General features: G+C 40.1%; 2 protein-coding genes across 3 annotated transcripts in view; both read right to left on the reverse strand.

Moving 5' to 3' along the window:
• LOC108236975 (adhesion G-protein coupled receptor G2) overlaps window positions 1–7,520 on the reverse strand; it is a 35,728-nt gene extending 28,208 nt beyond the window's left edge. For both annotated transcript variants that reach the window (XM_017418104.3, XM_017418103.3), the window contains exons 1-6: window positions 7,196–7,520; window positions 4,003–4,076; window positions 3,518–3,601; window positions 1,778–2,509; window positions 1,216–1,286; window positions 989–1,116 (exon numbers count right to left, since the gene is read on the reverse strand). In XM_017418104.3, the coding sequence (XP_017273593.1) occupies window positions 989–1,116; window positions 1,216–1,286; window positions 1,778–2,509; window positions 3,518–3,601; window positions 4,003–4,076; window positions 7,196–7,284 (1,178 nt within the window). In that variant the 5' untranslated portion in view covers window positions 7,285–7,520. The remainder of the gene's footprint in view (window positions 1–988; window positions 1,117–1,215; window positions 1,287–1,777; window positions 2,510–3,517; window positions 3,602–4,002; window positions 4,077–7,195) is intronic.
• A 3,463-nt stretch (window positions 7,521–10,983) lies between these two features.
• On the reverse strand, window positions 10,984–20,627 carry gabrr3a (gamma-aminobutyric acid type A receptor subunit rho3a). Its single transcript, XM_017418106.3, has 9 exons — window positions 19,943–20,627; window positions 19,273–19,385; window positions 16,513–16,580; window positions 16,200–16,423; window positions 14,291–14,373; window positions 13,718–13,855; window positions 13,403–13,555; window positions 11,721–11,914; window positions 10,984–11,629 (listed from the first exon to the last, which is right to left on the reverse strand). Exons 1-9 carry the CDS (start codon window positions 20,083–20,085, stop codon window positions 11,327–11,329), a joined length of 1,419 nt encoding a protein of 472 aa, XP_017273595.1. The 5' UTR covers window positions 20,086–20,627; the 3' UTR covers window positions 10,984–11,326.
• Window positions 20,628–20,925: the final 298 nt, after the last annotated feature.

Consider the following 20,925-nt stretch of genomic DNA (forward strand, 5'->3'; position numbering starts at 1 on the left):
GTTGTTTTCATTTAGTGCTGCTGTTGTTGCAGCTGTAGTTGCGTTGTTTCCATTTAATGCTGCTGTTGTTGCTGCTGTTGTTGCAGCTGTAGTTGCGTTGTTTTCATTTAGTGCTGCTGTTGTTGCAGCTGTAGTTGCGTTGTTTCCATTTAATGCTGCTGTTGTTGCTGCTGTTGTTGCAGCTGTAGTTGCGTTGTTTCCATCTAATGCTGCTTCTGTTGCAGCTGTAGTTGAATTGTTAACAATTGCTCCTGGTAATGTTATATTTTTTATTGTGTTGTTGAGATTTATTGTTGTTGCAGCTGTAGTTGTGTTGGTTCCATTTAATACTGTTGCAGCTGTTGTTGTGTCGTTTCCATTTAATCCTGTTGTTGTTGCAGCTGTAGTCATTATGTTTCCATTTAATGCTGCTATTGTTATATTTTTGATAGTGTTGTTGACATTTCCTGTTGTTAAATTTGTCGTTATGTTGTTTCCATTTACTGCCGTTGTTGCTGTTGCAACTGCAGTTGTGTTGTTAACATTTAATGCTGCAGTTACATTTTTAGTTGTGTTGACATTTAATGCTGTTGCAGCTGTAGTTGTGTTAACATTTAATGCTGTTGTTGTATTGTTGACATTTAACACTGTTGTCACATTTGTTGTTGTGCTGCTGACATTTAATAATGTTGTTGTTGCAGCTGTAGTTGTGTTAACATTTAATACTGTTGTTACATTTGTTGTATTGTTGACATTTAACACTGTTGTTGCATTTGTTGTTGTGCTGTTGACATTGAATAATGTTGTTGTTGCAGCTGTAGTTGTGTTAATGTTTAATCCTGTTGTTGCGTTTGTTGTTGTATTGTTGGCATTTAACACTGTTGTTGTTGTGCTGTTGACATTTGTTGTTGTTGCTGTGTTGTTGTCAATCAGGAGAGATGCTGTTGCATTTGTAGTTGCAGTATAGTTTTGTAATATTGTAAAAATTGGAGTTGTGGTTGAGTTGTACTTTTGCGTTGTTGTAGTCACAGTTGAATCGCTCGGAGCAGTAGTTTGTGGAGACGTGGGACCAGTAGTTGTCTGTCCAGTGCTTGAAGACAAACATTTCTCCAGACTGCTTTGGAACACCTGATCCAGCTGAGAAAATGAAACGAGGATAAATACATTTTATTTAATGAATCAAAAACATACTTAAAGTATTTTATCAGGACTTATTCCTTTAATTGTTTTACATACCCAGACAATGATTTCAGATTCATTCTTTCTCTGTCCGCTGACAACCACAGTGACGTCAAGAAAATAAAACACTGGTTCAAAAAAAACAAAGCAAAGAATTGCAAAATCACAAACTAGTTACAAATGAAATATATTATTGTTATTTTATATGACAGGTATTTAATGGTTCTCTAATGACAAATACGTGGATGAAAGTGTTTATTAATCTCTACTTTAAAGCAGTGAGGGGTAATTATGTTATTGTAAAGTTGTTGTTGGAGTAGGGAGGGACAGCAGAGGTTGGACTTCCTGTAGCTTCAACAGACTGGAGAAATCAAAAGGTTTTCAGTCCGCATGTCAGGGTTGATGTCATTCCGTGTTTTGTTTTTCTTTATTTTAAAAGCCAGAGTGATATCTCTTTGAATCAGCTCTGTACGAGATTTAATGTTCTTGTAACAAGGCCTGACAGGTGGCCTCTCAAATTACCCTGTCTGACTCAACTGCTAACAAGGCCTCTGGTGCTACAGTTACAGGAACTGAAAAGACTTGTTTTATGTAAATGCCCTTTTGGTGTTTCATTTACCTGAAGTCGGTGCAGCTGTTGTTGTTGGAGTGGTAATGTTGGAAGTCACATTCGATGTTGTAGTAATATTGGATGCAGCACTTGGTGTTGCTGTGGTAATGTTGGAAGTGACACTTGATGTTGCCGTGGTGATGTTGGCTGTAGCACTCGATGTTGGAGTGGTGCTGTTGGATGCAACGCTCGGTGTTGCTGTAATGTTGGATGCAACACTCTGTGTTGTTGTAATGTTGGATGCAACACTCGGTGTTGTTGTAATGTTGGATGCAACACTCGGTGTTGGTGTAATGTTGGATGCAACACTTTGTGTTGTTGTAATGTTGGATACAACAGTCGGTGTTGCTGTAATGTTGGATGCAACACTTTGTGTTGTTGTAATGATGGATACAACAGTCGGTGTTGACGTGGTGCTGTTGGATGCAACACTCGGTGTTGTTGTAATGCTGGATGCAGCACTTGGTGTTGTTGTGGTAATCCTGGATGCAACACTCGGTGTTGTTGTAATGCTGGATGCAACACTCAGTGTTGTTGTAATCCTGGATGCAACACTCGGTGTTGTTGTAATGCTGGATGCAACACTCGGTGTTGTTGTGGTAATCCTGGATGCAACACTCGGTGTTGTTGTGGTAATCCTGGATGCAACACTCGGTGTTGTTGTAATGCTGGATGCAACACTCAGTGTTGTTGTGGTAATGCTGGATGCAGCAGTAGAACTGAGACTACTGAAAGCTTGACCTGAATGGAGAAATAAATCAGTTCTTAATCTCATCTGTTACAGTTTAAATTTTACAGGTTTTAAATTTCTCATTCATGAAGGTTCAATCAGGTTATAGGCTTCAGTGATACAGCTTAAATGTACAACTCACATCTGTGTGAAGCAAATAGAAATTAGGGTAATTATCAAAAGCTTTAATAAATTAGTTTCAGTGTGCACAATTACATGAATGTTGTGGGAAAAAGCAAAAAGTGAGATGTAAAAAAATTACCCTAACTTGCATATTTTGTGTTCAGCTATGATAAAAGAAAAGCCCATCCTTTTTCAGTTCCAGGGTTTTACATATTTCAGCTGCTGTGCTTGGGATCAGTATCTTGTTTCATGAACGAGGCTTTAGCTGTTGGACAGATGGCCCTCTACCATTGTTCTTGATAGTTGGTATAAGGCGTCGCACAGTCTGACCTTGGGGTGAATTTCCTGAGAAGATTGGCAGCTATCTTAGATGATGATCACTTGTAAAATGATGAACTTCATATTGTTTGGAAATGGCTTTACGACCCTTCCCAGATTGATGGGCAGCAACAGTTGCTTTTCTAAGGTCATTGCTGATGTATTTCCGCCCTGGCATTGTGTTAACACACGGCAACAAACTGAGAAAGCTCCTGCTTTTATAGAAGTGCGCACACTGAGCGTGGGTGTACTTAGTTTTTCCAGGCACAGATTTTCCATGGTGGGTTCATTTATGTTAAATAAATAATGACAAGCTAGAATTGGTTGTATGTTTTTGTACGCATGAGGATGGGTTTGAATCATTTTAAAACCTGGTTAAAGATCAATTTTATTATGTCCTGAAACATAAAACAAAACATTAATGAAGGTTTTTCTTTTTCTCATGACTGTATAAAGAACTCCATTAAATAGAAACACTGAAAATATTGTGTTCATACTGTCTGCTATGAAAAAAAAGTTTAAATGTTAGAATCTCCATTTTTCTTTGTGACCTTTGATTTTTTTTTTTGTTTATTTACCTGCAGTCTGTGCAGCTGTTGTTGTTGTTGTTGTTGGCGTGGCAACGTTGGAAGCGACAGTGGAGTTTTGACCAAAAGTTTGACCTGAACGGAAAAATAAATCAGTTCTCAATGTGGTAAAGACACATCGTCATTACTTATCTTCCACAAGCCAAAATTTCTCTCTGAACCTCAGTCAGCTGTGGGAAGCTGTCACTAAAAATGTGAAACGCGCCATTCTTTGTAGCACACGCTGTACGAAGTAAAGATCGTGCCACTCTGTCTCCTCAAAGCCTGAAAGATTAATGGCTGTTGTTGAAGCAGACTTCAGGACAAACCGCGATCAGACTAGACCGACAAGTTCAGGTATAAATTAGAAAGGAATCTGCAGTTTATAAAAGGTGGAAAGTTGCTCGACCAGATGGGGCTCGTTGATGCGCTGGCTTCATTGTATGCCAACAACCTGTTTGTAAGGCTGATCTGTCACAGATGACGCCTGATCTTACCTGCCAGGAGGATAATAAGCAGGTGTATCTTCAGCCACAGCGCACATGTAAGGTGGGAACCTGACCTCTTCACTCTGTAATACAACAAAAACACTCCGTTTAAAGTTCAATTTAAAGAAAGTTGCCATATTTGACAGAGGAGTTTCATAAACATCTCAGACTAATCAGGACCATCTCTTTCTGTCTCACCCAAACAGATTAAAGATAAATTCTTGTGATGTCTGAAAGTCTTATCTTTGTTTCAGATTGTTCTCTTATGTGTCCTGACGAAATTCAAAATACCGGATCAAATTCTTTAATTACCTCCAACTTGTAAGAGCAATAACACGATGATACTTTAACTATGACACGTCCTCACAAATCTGTACAAAGCTGTACATATTTTACTGGAGAGAAGCACTCGTTCTCGATGACAGGGTGTGTGTTTGCTTTGATCGGAGGCTTCAAGAGAAGGTCATAAGACTGTGATTGTATTGTGTGTCTTTCAGGTATTTGCCTGTGAGTCTGTGTGGGTTTGCTTGTCTGTCTGTTTGCAAAATATCTCATGAACCACGGGATGGAATTCAATAAAGCTTTCAGAAAGTAATCACTGAACTTACATCTACAGCTGATTCATCTTTGTAGTCAACCTGATTTAAGATGGCCGCCACAGGTAACTGAACTTGGCAAACACAAAAATGGCTATAACTCAGTCAGTTTTACAGTTCCTGAGCTGAAACTTGGTGTGGTAGTAGCTGAGACTCATTTACAAAACATGCTCTGAGCTCTAAATGATCACACTAGATCTTTGTTTAAAACTTGGGCATGAAACTTAGGCAATATTCATTCTTTCAAAGGAAGTTAGCTGTGGCAGCCATCTTGAATTGGTTTGACTCCAAAAGTTTATCAGTTGTAGATGTACATCCAATAATTAGTTTCTAATAGCATCAATAAAATTTGTTTTTCAAAACATTTTTTCCCTAATAGCTTTTGGCTGTGGGTGATACAGAAAGATGTAAAATCGCTGTCGTAAAATCTTGACTCAACCCTCATTTCTTTATATATATATATATATATATATATATATATATATTTTTTTTTTCAAGGAGTCAGACTTTTCTGTAATCTTTCTTTGAACTGGTTTTTATCAGTAGGTCTTCAGACTTTCAATCTTTTTCAAAGTCTCTTCTTTGGACTTCGGCTGCTTTTTCACTCAGTTTCAGTCCAGTACCTGACCATTTCAGAGAAACGTTTCACCTTACTCTGACCTATGAATCATTCAGGAACAGAAAGGAATAAACCTGTTGTGTCGACGCAAAACGGACAAGTTATCGAGGAAGCGAGAACAAAGCAAAGATCCGATGTTAAATAGCCTCTACAGGCCCTTTGTGTCATGGTTCACAAGAGTAATGCTTAGTTTATGACTTTGTCCTGTGGTTTAGTTTAAATTCCAATCATGTTCTGTTCTCATTACCCCATGTCTGTGTGTCTGTGTTTGTTTGTCCATCTGACAGCTAAATATCTCATGAACCACAGGACAGATTTTAATCAAACTCTCAGAACGCAACCATTGGACGTATGTCTACAGCTTATTACCTTTTGGAGTCACCCCCCTCAAGATAGCCGCTATAGCCAACTGATCTTAGAAAACACAAAATATATAACTCAGTGGATTTTACAGATATTGAGCTACGTTTTGGTGTGGTAGTAGATTGCAGTAATCCACATCACATACTCCAAGCGCTGCACATTGCGCAACATCTGCGCTTAAAATTTTAATATTAGCTGTTGGCATCAACCCTGTTTATCTGTCAGCAAAATTTCTCATAAAACCACTGAACAGATTTGAATGAAACTCAGAAAGTAACCACTGGATGTACGTCTCCAACTCATTAGCTTTTGGAGTCAACCTGATTTCAAATTGCCGCCACAGCTAATTGACCTTAGCCACCACAAAAAAAAATGGCTACAACCCAGTCAAATTTACAAATATTGAGCTAAAGTTTGATACGGTAGTAGCTGGGAGTCATATGTAACATATACTCAGAGCTCTAACAGCTCTTGCAATATTGTATGAAACCGTTCAGAACGTCATTTACAAGGTTTGACGAAAACAAATAAAACTCATCATAAGAGGATCTTAGTCTAAAACTCTGGCCTTTAATGACTTATGGTTTTGTTTCATTGTTTGGCTCATGAGCTTCTTTCATTTAGCCTGCTCTCTCTGCACACCTGGTCCTGATTTGTTCATAAAATATATGTCTTAGATTAAGCTTCAGTTTCCCTCTGTATAGGTACAAACAGGATCGCTTTGTTCACCGCCAGATCCTCTGTTGATTCATCTGAATTGTGCTGGCCTTGTCAGTTTTCAGGTTTTGCTTTTTCCTTTTGCACCTGGGTTTTGAATTACAAAGCCATTATACAACTCTTTCTTTGTGTCTTTATTCAACAGAAGTGGTTTTTGTCTCAGACTCCCAGGTCTGCTTTTAGATCTTTGCTCCTGCTACCATGCTCTTAGTTTGTTATGAGCAGCAACACATCAACTCTTTCGTTGAATTTATGAAAACACGAAGTATAACAGTTTGACAAGGGGGATTTCCAAAGAGCTGTTTACCTGGAAACTGCCACACGGCAGATAATCAACAGAGAGATGCTGCATCTCTCTGGTCCTGAGTCAGCTCTTTAATCGATTTTTTTTTCCTAATTCCTTATCACATGACTTTCAGATACTGTTCTTCTGCTCAAGGTTGTTCTCTGCTTGTCCACTTTCATCCTTTCTTATATACTGTATGTTGCTGTGACTAGGTACAAAGGCTGGACAGGAAGGGAGTGCGGGGGAAAAAAAGCAGCCAAAGTTCAAAGAAGAACTTTGAAAGACCATCAGATGATCTGGGGAACTATTGATCGAGGTGACTGTAAAAGATTACAGGAAAGTCTGGCTGCTTGGAAGCAAAACGTAAAGTAATCAGGGTGGTTTCAAAATGTTCTTCAGCTAAAACCAAAAAAAAAAAAAAATAGTCAGAAGAAATGAAAAGAGAAAAAAATATATCTGAGAACAAATTAGGTTCAGATGGTACAGATGTTGACAATAAGTATGTTACACATGTTTACGTATGTAACTAAACAAGCACGATTCCTAATCTTGACTCGAACCAGATTCGGCTGTGATTGAGTTCAATCAACAAAACAAACGGCATCACCATCAGAACTTTACCTGACAGAAGGAGCCAATGACTTCCTGCCTGAAGATCCTCCTGAATAAGACCCTGGGGCTCCCATGGCGTCTTCATTTCCATTAACCATCACTTCCCACTGGCAGAAAAGGAATAAAAACTAAACCCCGAGCATTTTCCTGACTCAAGAGCTGACAGTTGCTAATGGCCGTGTTTCTTCTCTGTGTGTTTCTCAGGCAGAATCAGCAGCTGACGGGAGTGGCACGCCCCTGAGACGTCAGCTGGAACAAGCGGACGTCACCTGCTTTCAGTTCAGCTCAAAAATGTCCCACTCGGCGCCTGAACAGCCCTCCTTCGCGCCACCAGAAGGCCGCTTGTTTGTTCACCAAATCGCCGCGGTCCGACTGTTCTGTCAGGCAAAAAGTGTTTTGTTTTCTGTTTTTTTTCGTTTCGTTGTTTTTTTTTTTTTTGAAGGAAAGAGATATGTGTTTCTATTTTTGTTCGACATTCTAGGTGTGCCCCAGGGTGTGTCCTAACATTTGTCAGAGTTCATTGACGGAGCTGACAGGAACTCTGTTGCCACGGCGACGCCACAGAGCTCAAAGAGCCGTGGCACCGAGAACTTTAGGTGTTGTCAGGCATGTCCGTCACGTTGTGCAGCTGTTCTTTCAGGAATGTGAGTGGGGACAGGGTCCCCGCTGCAACGTTTATCGCTCAGATTGCTGCCATTTTATTGTTTTGTTTGACTTTTTACGGCTTTAATTGAGCGAAGAAACACATAATTAAACCCAGTTACTCACTGAAGGAGTGCTACAAGGTGTCAGACAAGACCGCGAGTTTTAAATACCTTCCGTAATGACAAGGAAGTACGCAGACTACAATAAAATGTTCTAATGTTGATCTTTGAGCAAAATTTGAAACAGCCTTAGGAAAACTCTTGGAACGGCAGCGTTTTTCCTTGAAGTGAGGGGTGGATTCAATCATAGATGAAAAGCTGTGCAAAAAAAACAAAAAAGCTATTGTGTGGATCTAAAACTACCCAGATGTTTGAGGGAAACCTCTGCATCACACAGATGTTTTAGTTGCATTCAACATATTCTGTTTGTATAATATTACTGTGTCCATGTGTTAGGAAAATATTACACCCCATAAAGCACCGTATAGATTTTACTGAAAAGTTCAGAAAGTAACTTTTGGAGTCAACCCAATTACAGATGGCTGCCAGAGCCAACTGACCCTTGGAAACACAGAAATTAGCAGTAACTCAGCTAATTTTACAGACATTGACCTAAAATTGATGTGGTAGTAGCTGAGAGTCATTCACAACCGACACTGACTTACTTGCACAACATTTTTCCGTAAACTTTTACTGCTTTTGCAGTATCTGTAAAACTGACTAAGTTGGAGTCGTTTCTGACTACAATTAGCTGTGGAGGTCATCTTCAATTAGGGTGACTCTAAATGTTAATCAGTTTTAGTTGTACATCCAGTTATTTTCTTAGTTTTGTTCAAATCTGTCCACCGGTTCATGAGATATTTTGCTAACAGATAAACACACACACACACCGTACACACAGGCAGTGCATTATTGCCTGCTAAAAGGTGACAGGCAATAAGACAGTGCAGTACCCCTTCCATGCAATAGATGTCTCTAGTTTTTTTTTACTCCAGTTCTCACCTGTTTACCAGTCTTTGCAAATTGCTATTTTTGTTGTTTTGTTTTTTTTTACTCACCCAAACCTGCCTGTGTCTGTTTTTTCATGTCTGCCGCCTCGGTACTCTTGTCTGCTTTTAGATTTTAATCTTTGCTTGTCCACTGCTTTTATTCGCAGGTCAACCTGTCAACATGCAGTAATGCCCTTAAGCTCCTGGGTTTTGTTCGTCATAAAACCACCATCTGTCTGCCTGATTCTGTGGGTATTTGGTCTCTCTTTTTCTTTTCTTTTTTTTCCATCAACCCACCTTTACAGTGAAAAACACCAGTGTAATTTGAATAAACACTGCAGGCATTAGACAAAAGGCATGAGTAATGCACAAAACGATAAGAAACGGCAGTCGTCACGTTTCTTCACCCCAGCTCTCACCAGTCAATCTTTTACAGGCAGAGGTAATCAATCATCTCTGTTACCACCTGCTGGCTACATATTCCACAACCCAGCGTTATGCAGTCACATTAATCTCAGGGTTTACAGGATAATCTAATCTTTCCAGGTCCCATTTTCTGTCCCTCATCTAATAATTTCTAATTTTCATAAATCTATTAAAAAAAAAAAATCATCAGAGTTTACAAAGTGTGGCTGTTAGACAATGAGATTGAGCTTACTTAGGTAAGTTCAACTATTAAACTGATTTATGACTCAAACTGCATTATGGGTAAATATTTATGTTAAAAGAATAGTTTTTTTTTTAAGTGGATTTCTGGGGAAATATTCTGAATAACTAGTATCTTGTAAATAGCAACTTGAATGACCCCAGCTTGGACAAACAAGAGTTTATTTCTGCCCAGATTGATGAGCTAATGGCTAGTCTGATCGAGTCTAAGACCTAAGTAGATTACTGCCATCTTAAAACAAGTTCAGTCAGAAGATTTGAATAGCAAGTCACTCGAATGCTATTTTATAAACCGTTACATTTCTAACAATAATTCGGGAAATGTTTATTCTGGCAGAAACGTTTTAATATTCCTGTAAAAACAGTGCTGTCCAACCCTCTTCCTGGAGGGCCACTATCCTGCATGTTTTAGACGTTTCCCTGCTCTTCAAGTTCTGCAGAAGCCTGTTAATCACTCAGTCATTCAAATCGGGTGTGTCAAAGCAGAGAAACACCTGAAACATGCAGGAAAGTTGCCCTCGAGGACCAGGACTGCTGTAGAAAGTGCCTCAGGCTGCACTAAAACTGCTCCAGCTATTTATGCTTGCAAATAACTTTAGGATTCCATGTAAATAACCATATAATTCAAAATCGACAGTGACATAAAGACTTATAAATTAGTGTTTGCTCAAATTGCGTAAAAAAATGTTTGGGAAGGCAGCAATCCACTTTGTTCTTAGCCAGATGAACTTTTAGCTCAACACTCCAGTCAGAGTTAAACTCAAAGTGAGGTTGCCCAAAGAGCAGCAGGTAAGATAACAATTGTTCCTTTACACAAAACCCTACTTCAGAAAATCTGAATGATTTCTTTAACTAGAAATATAGTAAAATATGTCCAAAGAAAACATTTTCATAATATTAATAATAATAATAACCATCCATTTGTTTGTTCTGGAGCTTCCCTTAATCGTCATAATCAAAGATGTGCTTTTTATTCAAGATGGTTAATTCAACAAACTGAACACGTCGAGTAGTTTCTTTAGGATTAATAAAGATCAGTGACAAACATGACTCCTGTTTTCAAAACTATTGAGTAGCTTCTGCTTGAACATGTTAACCCATCCATCCATCTTCTTTACCCAGTTCTCCTTTTCCGGGTCTTGGGGAGCTGGTGTCTGTCTCCAACCGTCACTGTGTGAGAGGCGGGAGACACCCTGGACAGGTCGCAAGTCCATCACAGGGACACATAGAGACAAACAACCATTCACACTCTCACTCACACCTAGGGACAATTTAAGAGTCACCAATTAACCTAACATGCATGTTTTTGGTCTGTGGGAGGAAACCGGAGTAAACCCACGCACACACCTCTTAACATGCAAACTCCACCCAGAAAGACCCCGGGCTGGGAAGCGATCCTGCGACCTTACTGGGAGGCGACAGCTCTGACCACTGCTCCGCTGTTCCACCCTGAACATGTTAAAATGTGCCAAATATATTCTAACCGTAATCTGACAAATGCATAAGAGCCAAGATTTATTTTTTTGAAGAAGCTGTACAATATTTAAAGATATCTGACGTTTCTGTACCAACTCAAACGCTAAAAAGAGACTTTTTCTTCTATAAAACGTTCACACAAAAGAGACATTCACAAAATACAGCTGATTGCTGCAGCAGCTGAACCCAGCTCGTAAATGTAAGACAATCAGTGCACATCAGCAGACGTTGTGCAAACAAAAAGTCACATCCCGTGGCAGAAAAAAAGCAGTGAAGGTTTAATTGTAGATTATTACTTTTCCCCCCAGTGAAGTAATGGTGAAGTTAGCCAAAGTAGAGTTTTGTTCTGCTGCACAGTCAAAATCCTAAGCATACAAACTCCAGTAAATGATGTTGAAGAGCAGATAAGCCAGGGGAAATATGACTCTGGAGTACGAGTCGATCATGTAGCTGTTGCTCATGATGAAGCTCATGTTGTATTTTAACGTGTTCCTGCGGCGGAGCCTGGTTCCATCGGGGGGCTCAGAGGCCGTGGAGTTTCGCGACTGGCTGGTTCTGTCCGTGTTTGGGGTGAGATCGACCACTGGGAAAGGAGTCAGGTCGATGTCATTGTCGTGGAAACACCCGTCAAAAGCCATCGCCTGGTTGGTGTTGAAGGAGCTGGGGATCTGCAGAAACGGAAGGAGAGTAAAGCAGACGATGTGATGATCCAGCGCGGTGCAAACGATTTAAGAAGAATGCAAAAAAAAAAAAAATTACCTTCGCGTTCTTAAGCTTCTTCATCTCTTCCACTGTGGTGAAGTAGTTGACGGCAGCGTATTCGATGACTGACAAAAAGACGAACAGGAAGCTCGCCCACAAGTAGATGTCTACGGCTTTGACGTAAGACACCTGTGGCATGGAGGCCGAGACTCCCGTGATGATGGTAGACATCGTCAGAACCGTGGTGATGCCTGGATTCACAGAACACCAGAACAGAACACTAGTACTAAAGAAAAGGGATCTAGAGCGTTTGCTTGGGTCATAATATGTAAACTCGAGGTCTCCCGAGCACCAATTAGACCTGAAGCCAAGCTTTTTACTTTCACAGTGAAGAAGCAGATTAAGAAGCATGACTTAGTAAGAAAATAATTTTCTTTCTTTCTTTCTTTCTTTCTTTCTTTCTTTCTTTCTTTCTTTCTTTCTTTCTTTCTTTCTTTCTTTCTTTCTTTCTTTCTTTCTTTCTTTCTTTCTTTCTTTCTTTCTTTCTTTCTTTCTTTCTTTCTTTCTTTCTTTCTTTCATGTTTTAGTTATTTTAGTAGCGTTGTGTGTGCATGGAATTAGAGTAGTGTGAGCCAATCTCTGTCACTCTTTTTCTCTGACTCCTTTTTCTCATTGCAGTAGTTTTATTGTACTTTTTTTTTTCTGGTCTTCTTGGCTCTAGATGTCGTCAGTTGTCCCCGCTTCCAGCTCCTCGCTCACCACCTGTCTCCCACTCTCTGTCAGCACACCTATTGTCATTTACTAATCACCCACCTACTTCTCGATTTGATTGGTTTTAGAGTCGGAGGCTTTGTTTATCTTGTCTTGTCACTCATTTTCCTGTTTGCCTTATTTTAGTTGAAGCATGCAGCATTATCTTCACCCTGATGCTCACAGCATGGCTGCGTATTGTTCCTTTAAACTGCCCTTCATCACTATTATCACATAAAATACAACATTTCTAAGGAAACGAGTCATGCTCTCTTTTCTTAAATGTAGGTTTTAATAGTCTGCAACATGCTTGATGCTTGATTTTTTTTAGCTCTATTCTTTCAGCTCTTGTCTTTGGATTCTTTTATAAAAGAAAGATTAAGATATTCAACTCCCCTTGGTTTTTCTCTCCCAAAACTTTTTCTTTTAGGCTAAAATGACTAAAATGTCCATTTCTGCTATATCAGAGAGGCCTTAGCACCCAGCTTAACGGTCCATAGTTGTAGCAAACTGAACACAGAGTAGGGTGGCATGGCAGGGCGGTGGTTAGTCTCCTCACAGCAAGAAGGTCACAGGTTCACGACACAGCTGCAACCTTCCCTGTTCATGCTTTTCAGGTGCTCTGATTTTGTTCCACAGACCAAAAACATGCATCGTAGGTTAACTGGCAAGTCTAAATTGTCACCAGGTGAGAGTGTTGAGTGTAACTAATTGTCTCTATGTGTTCCTGCTCAGGTGGTACCCCGCCTCTTGCCCAACGATTACTGAAGAGAGGCACCAGCTGCATGGAAAAAGCAGGTACAGAAAATGCATGGATGATTTCCCTCTTTTGCAGTTTGGCCATGAATAGCCAGTAGTGATCTTTTTTTTTTAAATACTGTCTTCCAACACTATAGTCACCAAATGCAAAGTCTTTTTTTTTTCCTGAACTACTTTTTTTTGTTTCACAGCATTTGTTATTGAACATACTGACTTATGTGTTTCAGTACCCAGAGAGACACGGGCAGGTACGGCTCTCCTGTCTATCCAGAAAGACACCCATGACAGCATCACCATCAGCATGGTAGGAAAGTATGTCTGAAGCATGAAGAAGAAGATGTGCCTCCTCAAGATGAAGTTTATGTAAAGTCGATTGTACCAACCTGAAACAGAGGAGGGGGGTGGGGTCGAAAGCAGGAGTTAGATTGAAAAATATACCATGTAGTAATCTAAATATTCCAAATTTGATCTATTTATGAAAAAAATTAAAAGGGTCAGGAGCTGTTAGGTTGTATGGAGGGCCCCTGACCTCGGGCCTCACATACCAGTGCTACTGTAGAAGGCAAGTCCGAAGGAAGGCTGGAAGTCTTCAATAAAAAACTGAGAGAGCACAATCTCATCCGTCCGTAATGAATCGTTCCCATTCTTCCAGTAGAGCATGAGGTCGTTCTCATTGTAGGCATCTGGAAAAGAGAAGAGAGGAATCTGTCTTAATTAATCTGAGGTGGACAGGAAGAAATGTGTAGAGACAAACAGGCCAAAATACAAAATAAATCTAAAACTCTTTATAAAAAATTATCTTGACTGTCAAAATAATCATCTTTAAACCAAAAAATATAAAAATAGATATTTGTCCTTCAGTAATTTAGTGTGTAAATGCACTTGTGTGTGTTTATATCCTTGCTGTAATATGCTTAAGGACTGCAAAGCTGTTTCTATGAAACAATTTTAAGCTCCAAAACTGTATAGTATCAAATGTTGTATAACATGTTTACCAGTGAAACAAATCAAACACTTTTAATCCTGGAATTAAAAGTGTTTTTTTTTCCCAAAACAACATTGAATTTTTAATCAGGAATTTGCAAGCATTTATGTCCCAAATTTAGCTTGATACTCACAGCTCTCCAGCTCCAGAGAGCAGTTCTGTGTGTCCAGAGGGAAACTACTGAAGTCCATCGAGCAAAGTGCTGTCACAGTGATCCTAAAACACACCATGCAGGTAAATAAATACCCACACATATAAAGCAAACAATCTGCATCACAAAAAAACCCATTACGTTCTGCCTGTATCTGGTGACTTTTGGAGCTTTACTGTGACCTGCAGTCCAATAGTCCTGGATGTACAAAACGGTGGTGCATTTGGGGCTTCCAATGATAATCAAAGCAGTGTTCAGATACTTTTGCAAACTACACATAATAATAAATATGTTCAAATAAATAAATAAAATACAATTTGATTAGTGCATCAAAACTGCTAAAATGTACAGAAACAGCTCAGAAAACAGAGGGAGGGTTATCACAAAAAGAAAACTTAATCAGAAATGAAGATCAACACAAAATAATGGCTGGTTGGAGATCCAGATCTCCTTGCGACTACCCAAACTTCATGAACTATTTAGTTCCTCCATCTCAGATGGCCTGAAGTCTTTCAAAGACCTGGAGGCTTTCAACCAGATATGTTCTGGATGGGTCAGGGACGTCCAAACTAAGGTGACCAGAGACAACCGTGTCGTTAAATCAATAATGAGTTGAGAGCAGCCTTAGGCGTGCATCTACTGTACGTACAGCTACATTCGATGCATTGTCCTGCCTGGATTTTTTGAATATCTATGTCCTCCTGTAAAGTGTTTGTCCCATATGTTCAGACACAGAAGCAACTGGTAGAAATCTACAATGTAAAGCGGGACCCATCCAAATCTGGACTGAGAGCATAAAAGTAAATGATCTGAAAATCCAAATCCAATGACAGATGCTCCAGAATCCTGACAGCCACTAACATGACAACCTGCATATATTTTTTACGACACTCAAATAATACTCCACATTAAAAAACTTGAAAAGAGATATTCCTAAAGACTTTGTGACATTTACTGAATCCTGTTTTTAGTTAAATTAAATTAGCATTTATAAGTAAAAAAAAAAAATCAAACTGGCACGTCAATTTACAGTGTTTGCTTTTTAAAAAACAATAAAATGTTTAGTTTCCCCTTCCCCCTTCTCTAGTTCACATGAAAATAGCAATAAATACAAAGCTTCTGCAGTTATTTGCTTACAATAGTCAGTCAGTTGTAATCAATGATTTATTTTATCGTCAGTTTATTTTAAAAATTAAATTTCTGGGCCTTTGCTTGAGGCACATTTCTTTAGGCCAGCGCACCGCTGACCCAAAGGCAAACAGCTCTGAGAGGATCAGACGTTCAACAACAAAGTCTCAGATCACTGCACTAAAGCCAAACTTCTGGACAACCGAACATATTAATTAATCTCACATAAACCATTCCCACTTTTTGGAATTATTATTATTATTTTTATTATTTACAGAGATTACTGCATTATGCAGATGCCTAAACATACTGTAACCCGATGGCAAGAAGCTTTATGGCATTTAGTTTAGCTTTTGTTTAGCTTAACACGGGGTTTTGGCCTGCAGATGTTCATTACACGTTACTATGATATCTGCTGGCTTCATCAGAACATTAGCTCTTTTCACACGGCTCATTCAAGCCTGGGGTCTTCCTCTCTTTTTGCCTTTTTGGTTTTCAGAACGAGGGATCAAAGCTGAAAAGCCTCTGAGCCGCAGCAGCAGACATAATCACAGAGCTGCATCTACTGTATGTCTGTGTGGGTTTTGGGGAGAGAGCCAGCACGGTGTCGAGCTCGGGTTTTGACATCACTTGTCTGGCTCCAGTCGCTCGTGCCAACACGATGGTGAGCGCTAAATGATTGTGAATGAACACAAGCAAGCAAAGGCAGAATAATGGGAATGTTATCTTCAAGACAATATAGATAAGGGTTAATAAGGGTTACCTGACACTGTAGAGAATGTTTCCATCTGGAAAAACCCTCAACATGATGTTCTCCATGGTTGTATCGTGGATAAAAGAGCGTTTGGAGTGAACAAAAAACACGTCTGGAACCCAGATTTTCTTGACAAGGCGTGCATCGAAAGTTCGACTTTTGTTGCTGCTGGAGGGGAACGCCAGGCGGTCGTCCTGCCAGTAATGCCTCAAGTAGAGAGTCATGGTGAAGTCCTGAACAAGGAGGACGACATTAGTGAAAGCGCAACTGACGTGTTCGAGGCCAGCAGTTTATTTACTTCAAGAGGCAGTGATGTGCGTACCATGTTTACTTCTGATATGCTGTCAATGCTCTCCACCTGGACATCTATGCCAACTGGAAGGGCTGAACCTGCAAAAGGTCAAAAGTGAAAGATAAGCTTTAAGTAGTTGTTGGATCACATCTGCCACAATAATCTGTGTGCACAGCCGACAGAGTTATGCATGTGCAAATCCTGCATCTGAGCTACTGTTTAAGCTACGACAAAAAGCCTCTTTTTAAATTCTTCCTTCTGTGAAAAAAATAAAAGAAACGTTGATGGAGGTCAGAATCCCGTCATTATTCAGCTTCTGAGGCATGAATCATCAATTTAGGCTGGCATTCGTGTGTTTGTCGGCAGCAATTAGATCACAGCAATCCATACTTAAAACCTTCCAAAGATTGACATAGTCAGCAGTGCATGCAGAGTAATAATACCTAATCTTTCATCAGTTCATGTTCTGCTCTGGTTTATTTCAAAAAGAGTCTCTGCTTATCTCGGCACGGACATTAGAAATATTCAGTGTTGCATATAATGAGTGGCGTAGTTCTTATGTCACCACCCAGAGACAGAATGGGTTCAACATACGACGTGCTCCATAAACATCCAGTCCATGCAGCGCCATTACCTAATGAAGTTAAGTCCTCCAAACCAGCCGTCAACAGCTGCAATCTCCGAGTGAAATGGAATGGATTATATTTAAAGTAATGGGGTGCACAATGCAATAACAACAACAACAATAGATTTTATTTATCAGTGCCTTTTAAAACACTCGACGATGCCTTACAATTAAAAACAGGCCAATACGTTTAAACAAGTAGAATAAACTGTGTATCCTAATGAATACAGTTGTGAAATCAAGGCTTTTTTAGTTAGGACTTATCTTCAAAGTGAAACTGTAGCTCCCCATCAACACTCTGTATGTTGGTTTAAATCATCTTTACATCACTTTCAAACCATCTGGAACGCTGCAGCTCATCTTTTAATGGATACTAAAAAATGTGAACACATAACTCCCATTTTGGCTTCTATTCACTGGCTTCCTGTCTGTTTCCAGAATATAAGATTTTACTGCTTGCATTAAAATTTAACCCTTCCCATGGCCTTTGGGGTCAAATGGACCCGAAGTTACATGGGCTTCCTCTTCCTCTCTTCAGTTTTGAGGACTTCAGGGGGGTTAAACAGTCTCAGCCTGTCAGGATTTGGGTATTTTGTTATGTTCTTCTTCTGTTTGCCTTGTGTTTAGTTTGTGTCTTGTTTTCTTGTTAATATATATTATTTGGTTTTGCTCCTTGTGTTCCATTTGTTCTAGAGTATTGCATTGTTCCCTGTGCTATTAGCTAAGTACTTTTCCAGTCAGCCTGCCACGCCCATCTCCACCTGCCCCTAGTCTGTAATCGCTCACCTGTTTCCACTTCCTTGTCATCAAGTTTTGTTTGCTGCCACGTCAGCTTTTTGTTATGCTTTTTCTCAATAGGTCAGCTTCACTTTGAGCTCCTCCAGTCTGCCTGCATTTTCGGTTCGAACCATTACAAACCTGAGATTTACGTGATTTCCTCAACATCTACAGGAGAACTCTGGTCTGTCAACCAGTTTTCCTTAGATGTTCCAAAATCCAAATTAAAATAGAATAGTAATTTGGCTCTTAACATACGAACCACTGAGACTAAGTCTTTTAAATCTCTGCTAAAGTCTCATCTTTTTTACTGACTTTTGATATTTTCCTATTGCGTCCAGAGGCAGAGGACAGCACATCTGAGGCCCATTGTGGAACGGTCGATGAAAGTAAGCAGAACAAGTGAGACTGTCTTCCAAAAGAAAGCATGGTATCAAGAATGACACTCAGACTTTGAACATGAGGGGAGGGATGGATTGTGAAACCGTCAGCGTTGACTGAGAAACATAGACTATTAGAAAGCATCCACTTGGTGCCAACAAGAAGAAATTCTGTTTTGTCTGCTTTGAATCTGAGGAACTTTTAATCTTGCCTAAACAGTCAGACGAGAAAGAGGGTGAAAGTGCCAGGGTGTCATCAGCTTATCAGTGAAGCTGAATACTGTGCTTCCTGAGAGCAGAACCTCGGAGGAGAAAATAAATTATAAAGAGAAGGGACTCCAGGACTGAGCTCTGACTGAAGAGGCTTGTGGCTGGAAATGTTTAAGTTTCACAAACAAAGAGGAATTGTGGTCTTTGAAGTAAGATGCATTCTGTCATAAAAAGAATTATGACACAATCTAAGCCTTTTATTTTTAAAATGTTTTTTTTTTTTTACAACTCACTAAGACTGAATACGCTTCAATTAAATCAGTCTGGAGAAAAAATAGCTTCAAGGCACAGTTCAAACAACAAAAAATACAATTCTAAAACCTTTTGTTGGACATTATTCATTTGATTTACGAGGGGGAAAAAAAACCCTGAACTACAAAAAAAATTTAGAGCTGTGCTTAAAAGTGCACACAGACACCGAATTAGGAACGCAGGTCAGATTATTTTATCTGCTGACTGCAGTCATTGTCTCATACAGCAGACAATCTGGGTCATGATGCTTTTTTTTTTTTTTTGTTTGATGCTTTTTTTGGGAGACAAACACACTGGCCTACATGAACTTGACTGAGTTGTCTGGCTCACACATAAGTGCACTGTTATTAAAATAATGTGAAAATAGCAGAAGATTAGAATTGAGCGCTCGAAGGGATTTATGCTGCTGTTGGCGTTTCTGTATGTAAAGTGCCTTGAGGTGGCTTCGTGTCGGGAAAAATGTCCAAATCGATGTTACTGTCTTACCTCCGAAGCCTGGGCGCATCGCAAAGTCGTGATCATCAATCCGAAGTAGCTGCTCGGATTTAATTAGCAGAGACTTGGTGCTGTCTTGCTTTTTCGTCTTAAGGTCTACCCGTCTGGAAAACAAAGCAAGAGAGGATAATTAACAGCTTTCTTTAAATCTCTGCCTTTCTCTTTCGAAGACAGGCACGCACTTGAAACCGTACTGACATCTGGTGCTGATTAAAACTAAAAGCCCTGGTCCAAATGAAATGAGTTCTGTTCTTTTCAGGGTGCTGGTGCTTGTTTCTGGGTCAAAGATGTTGTGTGGACACTCTTTTATCTGTGTCCTGAGCTGATTATTGTCTTTCCTAGAAGCAATCTAAAATCTGACTTTATTATTGGGAATACATATTTCTCTGTTTAGCAAAAGCCAGGACGAGTTTCGAAACAAAACGCACGTCATCTTCAGCGTCACATGACTTCATTGCCTGCTGTGACCTCAATCTATTGTGGCATTAATGGAATCATTCTGATCAATTACGCAAGCAGATTTGTGACTGTATTGTAAAGTAGTAAAAAGAAAAGGCTTCTATAAGTAAAGTCACAAAATAAGCGTTTGTTTCAACAGCTCAAGCAGCTCCTTACGTGCAGGAAATTTAGAAATCTTAGAGGAAATCCCTCTTTGGCTTACCCTCCGTGCTTTGCTTTGGTGTTCTCTCCGACGTGAAACTCCTTGTGTCTCCGCTTGTTGGGAAAGGTGTTGCTGTTGAGCTGAGTGACAGGCCACAACCTGGCCAAAACCATCAGCCTCAGGGCCAGGAGGGCCAGCCTCATGGTTGAGCAGGGGGCTGGAAGTCCACAGAGGAACCCAAACGTCCCTCTCACTCTATCAGGGTCTGGCCCAGAGAGCGCCGCAGCTGTCCCCGTCCTCTACAGAGAGACACGTCCATGTCCCGGCATTCTGTTCTGCCGTGAAAACGTCGAGCCGTGCCTGTGCTTCCCTGCGCTGTCATCTCCTGTAACATGGTGAGCATCAGCGGAGGTATCCAGCGCTTAGCTCCAGTGCACATGCATCCCTCCTGACTAAGTTTGCTTGTAACCGTGCCATCCCTCTGCTTATGTGTCCTGACGCAACATGTTGCTCCGACTGTCCCCACCCTCTGATTTAAATCCAAATATCAATTTGTTCCTATAATGACAAAGGAATACCATTAATTCCTCTCTAATCTTCTTTTCTGGGGGTGGTGAAATCTTTCAGTAACCTACAAACTGGAGGCAGCGCGGGGCGGGGATGGCAGATAATGCAACCGCCGGTTTCATCATCATTGTGACCAGATCAAAAAAAAAAAAAGCCCCGCAGCCTAGTTTTTGTTCATCGCAGGATCCCCTACACTCTCACCCACCCCCAAAGTTGCACCGTTTGGTGGCGAGAGGGCGCAAATGATCCCGTCAGAAGGAGCCAGATGTGAGCATATGTCTGAGGCGGCATCTGTAAACACTGAACTTGTGGCCTCTGGCCGTTTGGCATTCAGGCCAGATCATCTGACTCTGCAACTGTTCGCGCTTCATCTCGGATTAGAGAATTGAGTAATATTTTAAATAAACACTTTAAAAGGGCCAAATCTCTGGCTTGGCACACACCTTTGTTATTATGTTTAATTTTGTGAGAAAAAC

This window comes from Kryptolebias marmoratus, linkage group LG13 (genome assembly GCF_001649575.2).
Source record: "Kryptolebias marmoratus isolate JLee-2015 linkage group LG13, ASM164957v2, whole genome shotgun sequence".
Classification (NCBI taxonomy): domain Eukaryota; kingdom Metazoa; phylum Chordata; class Actinopteri; order Cyprinodontiformes; family Rivulidae; genus Kryptolebias; species Kryptolebias marmoratus.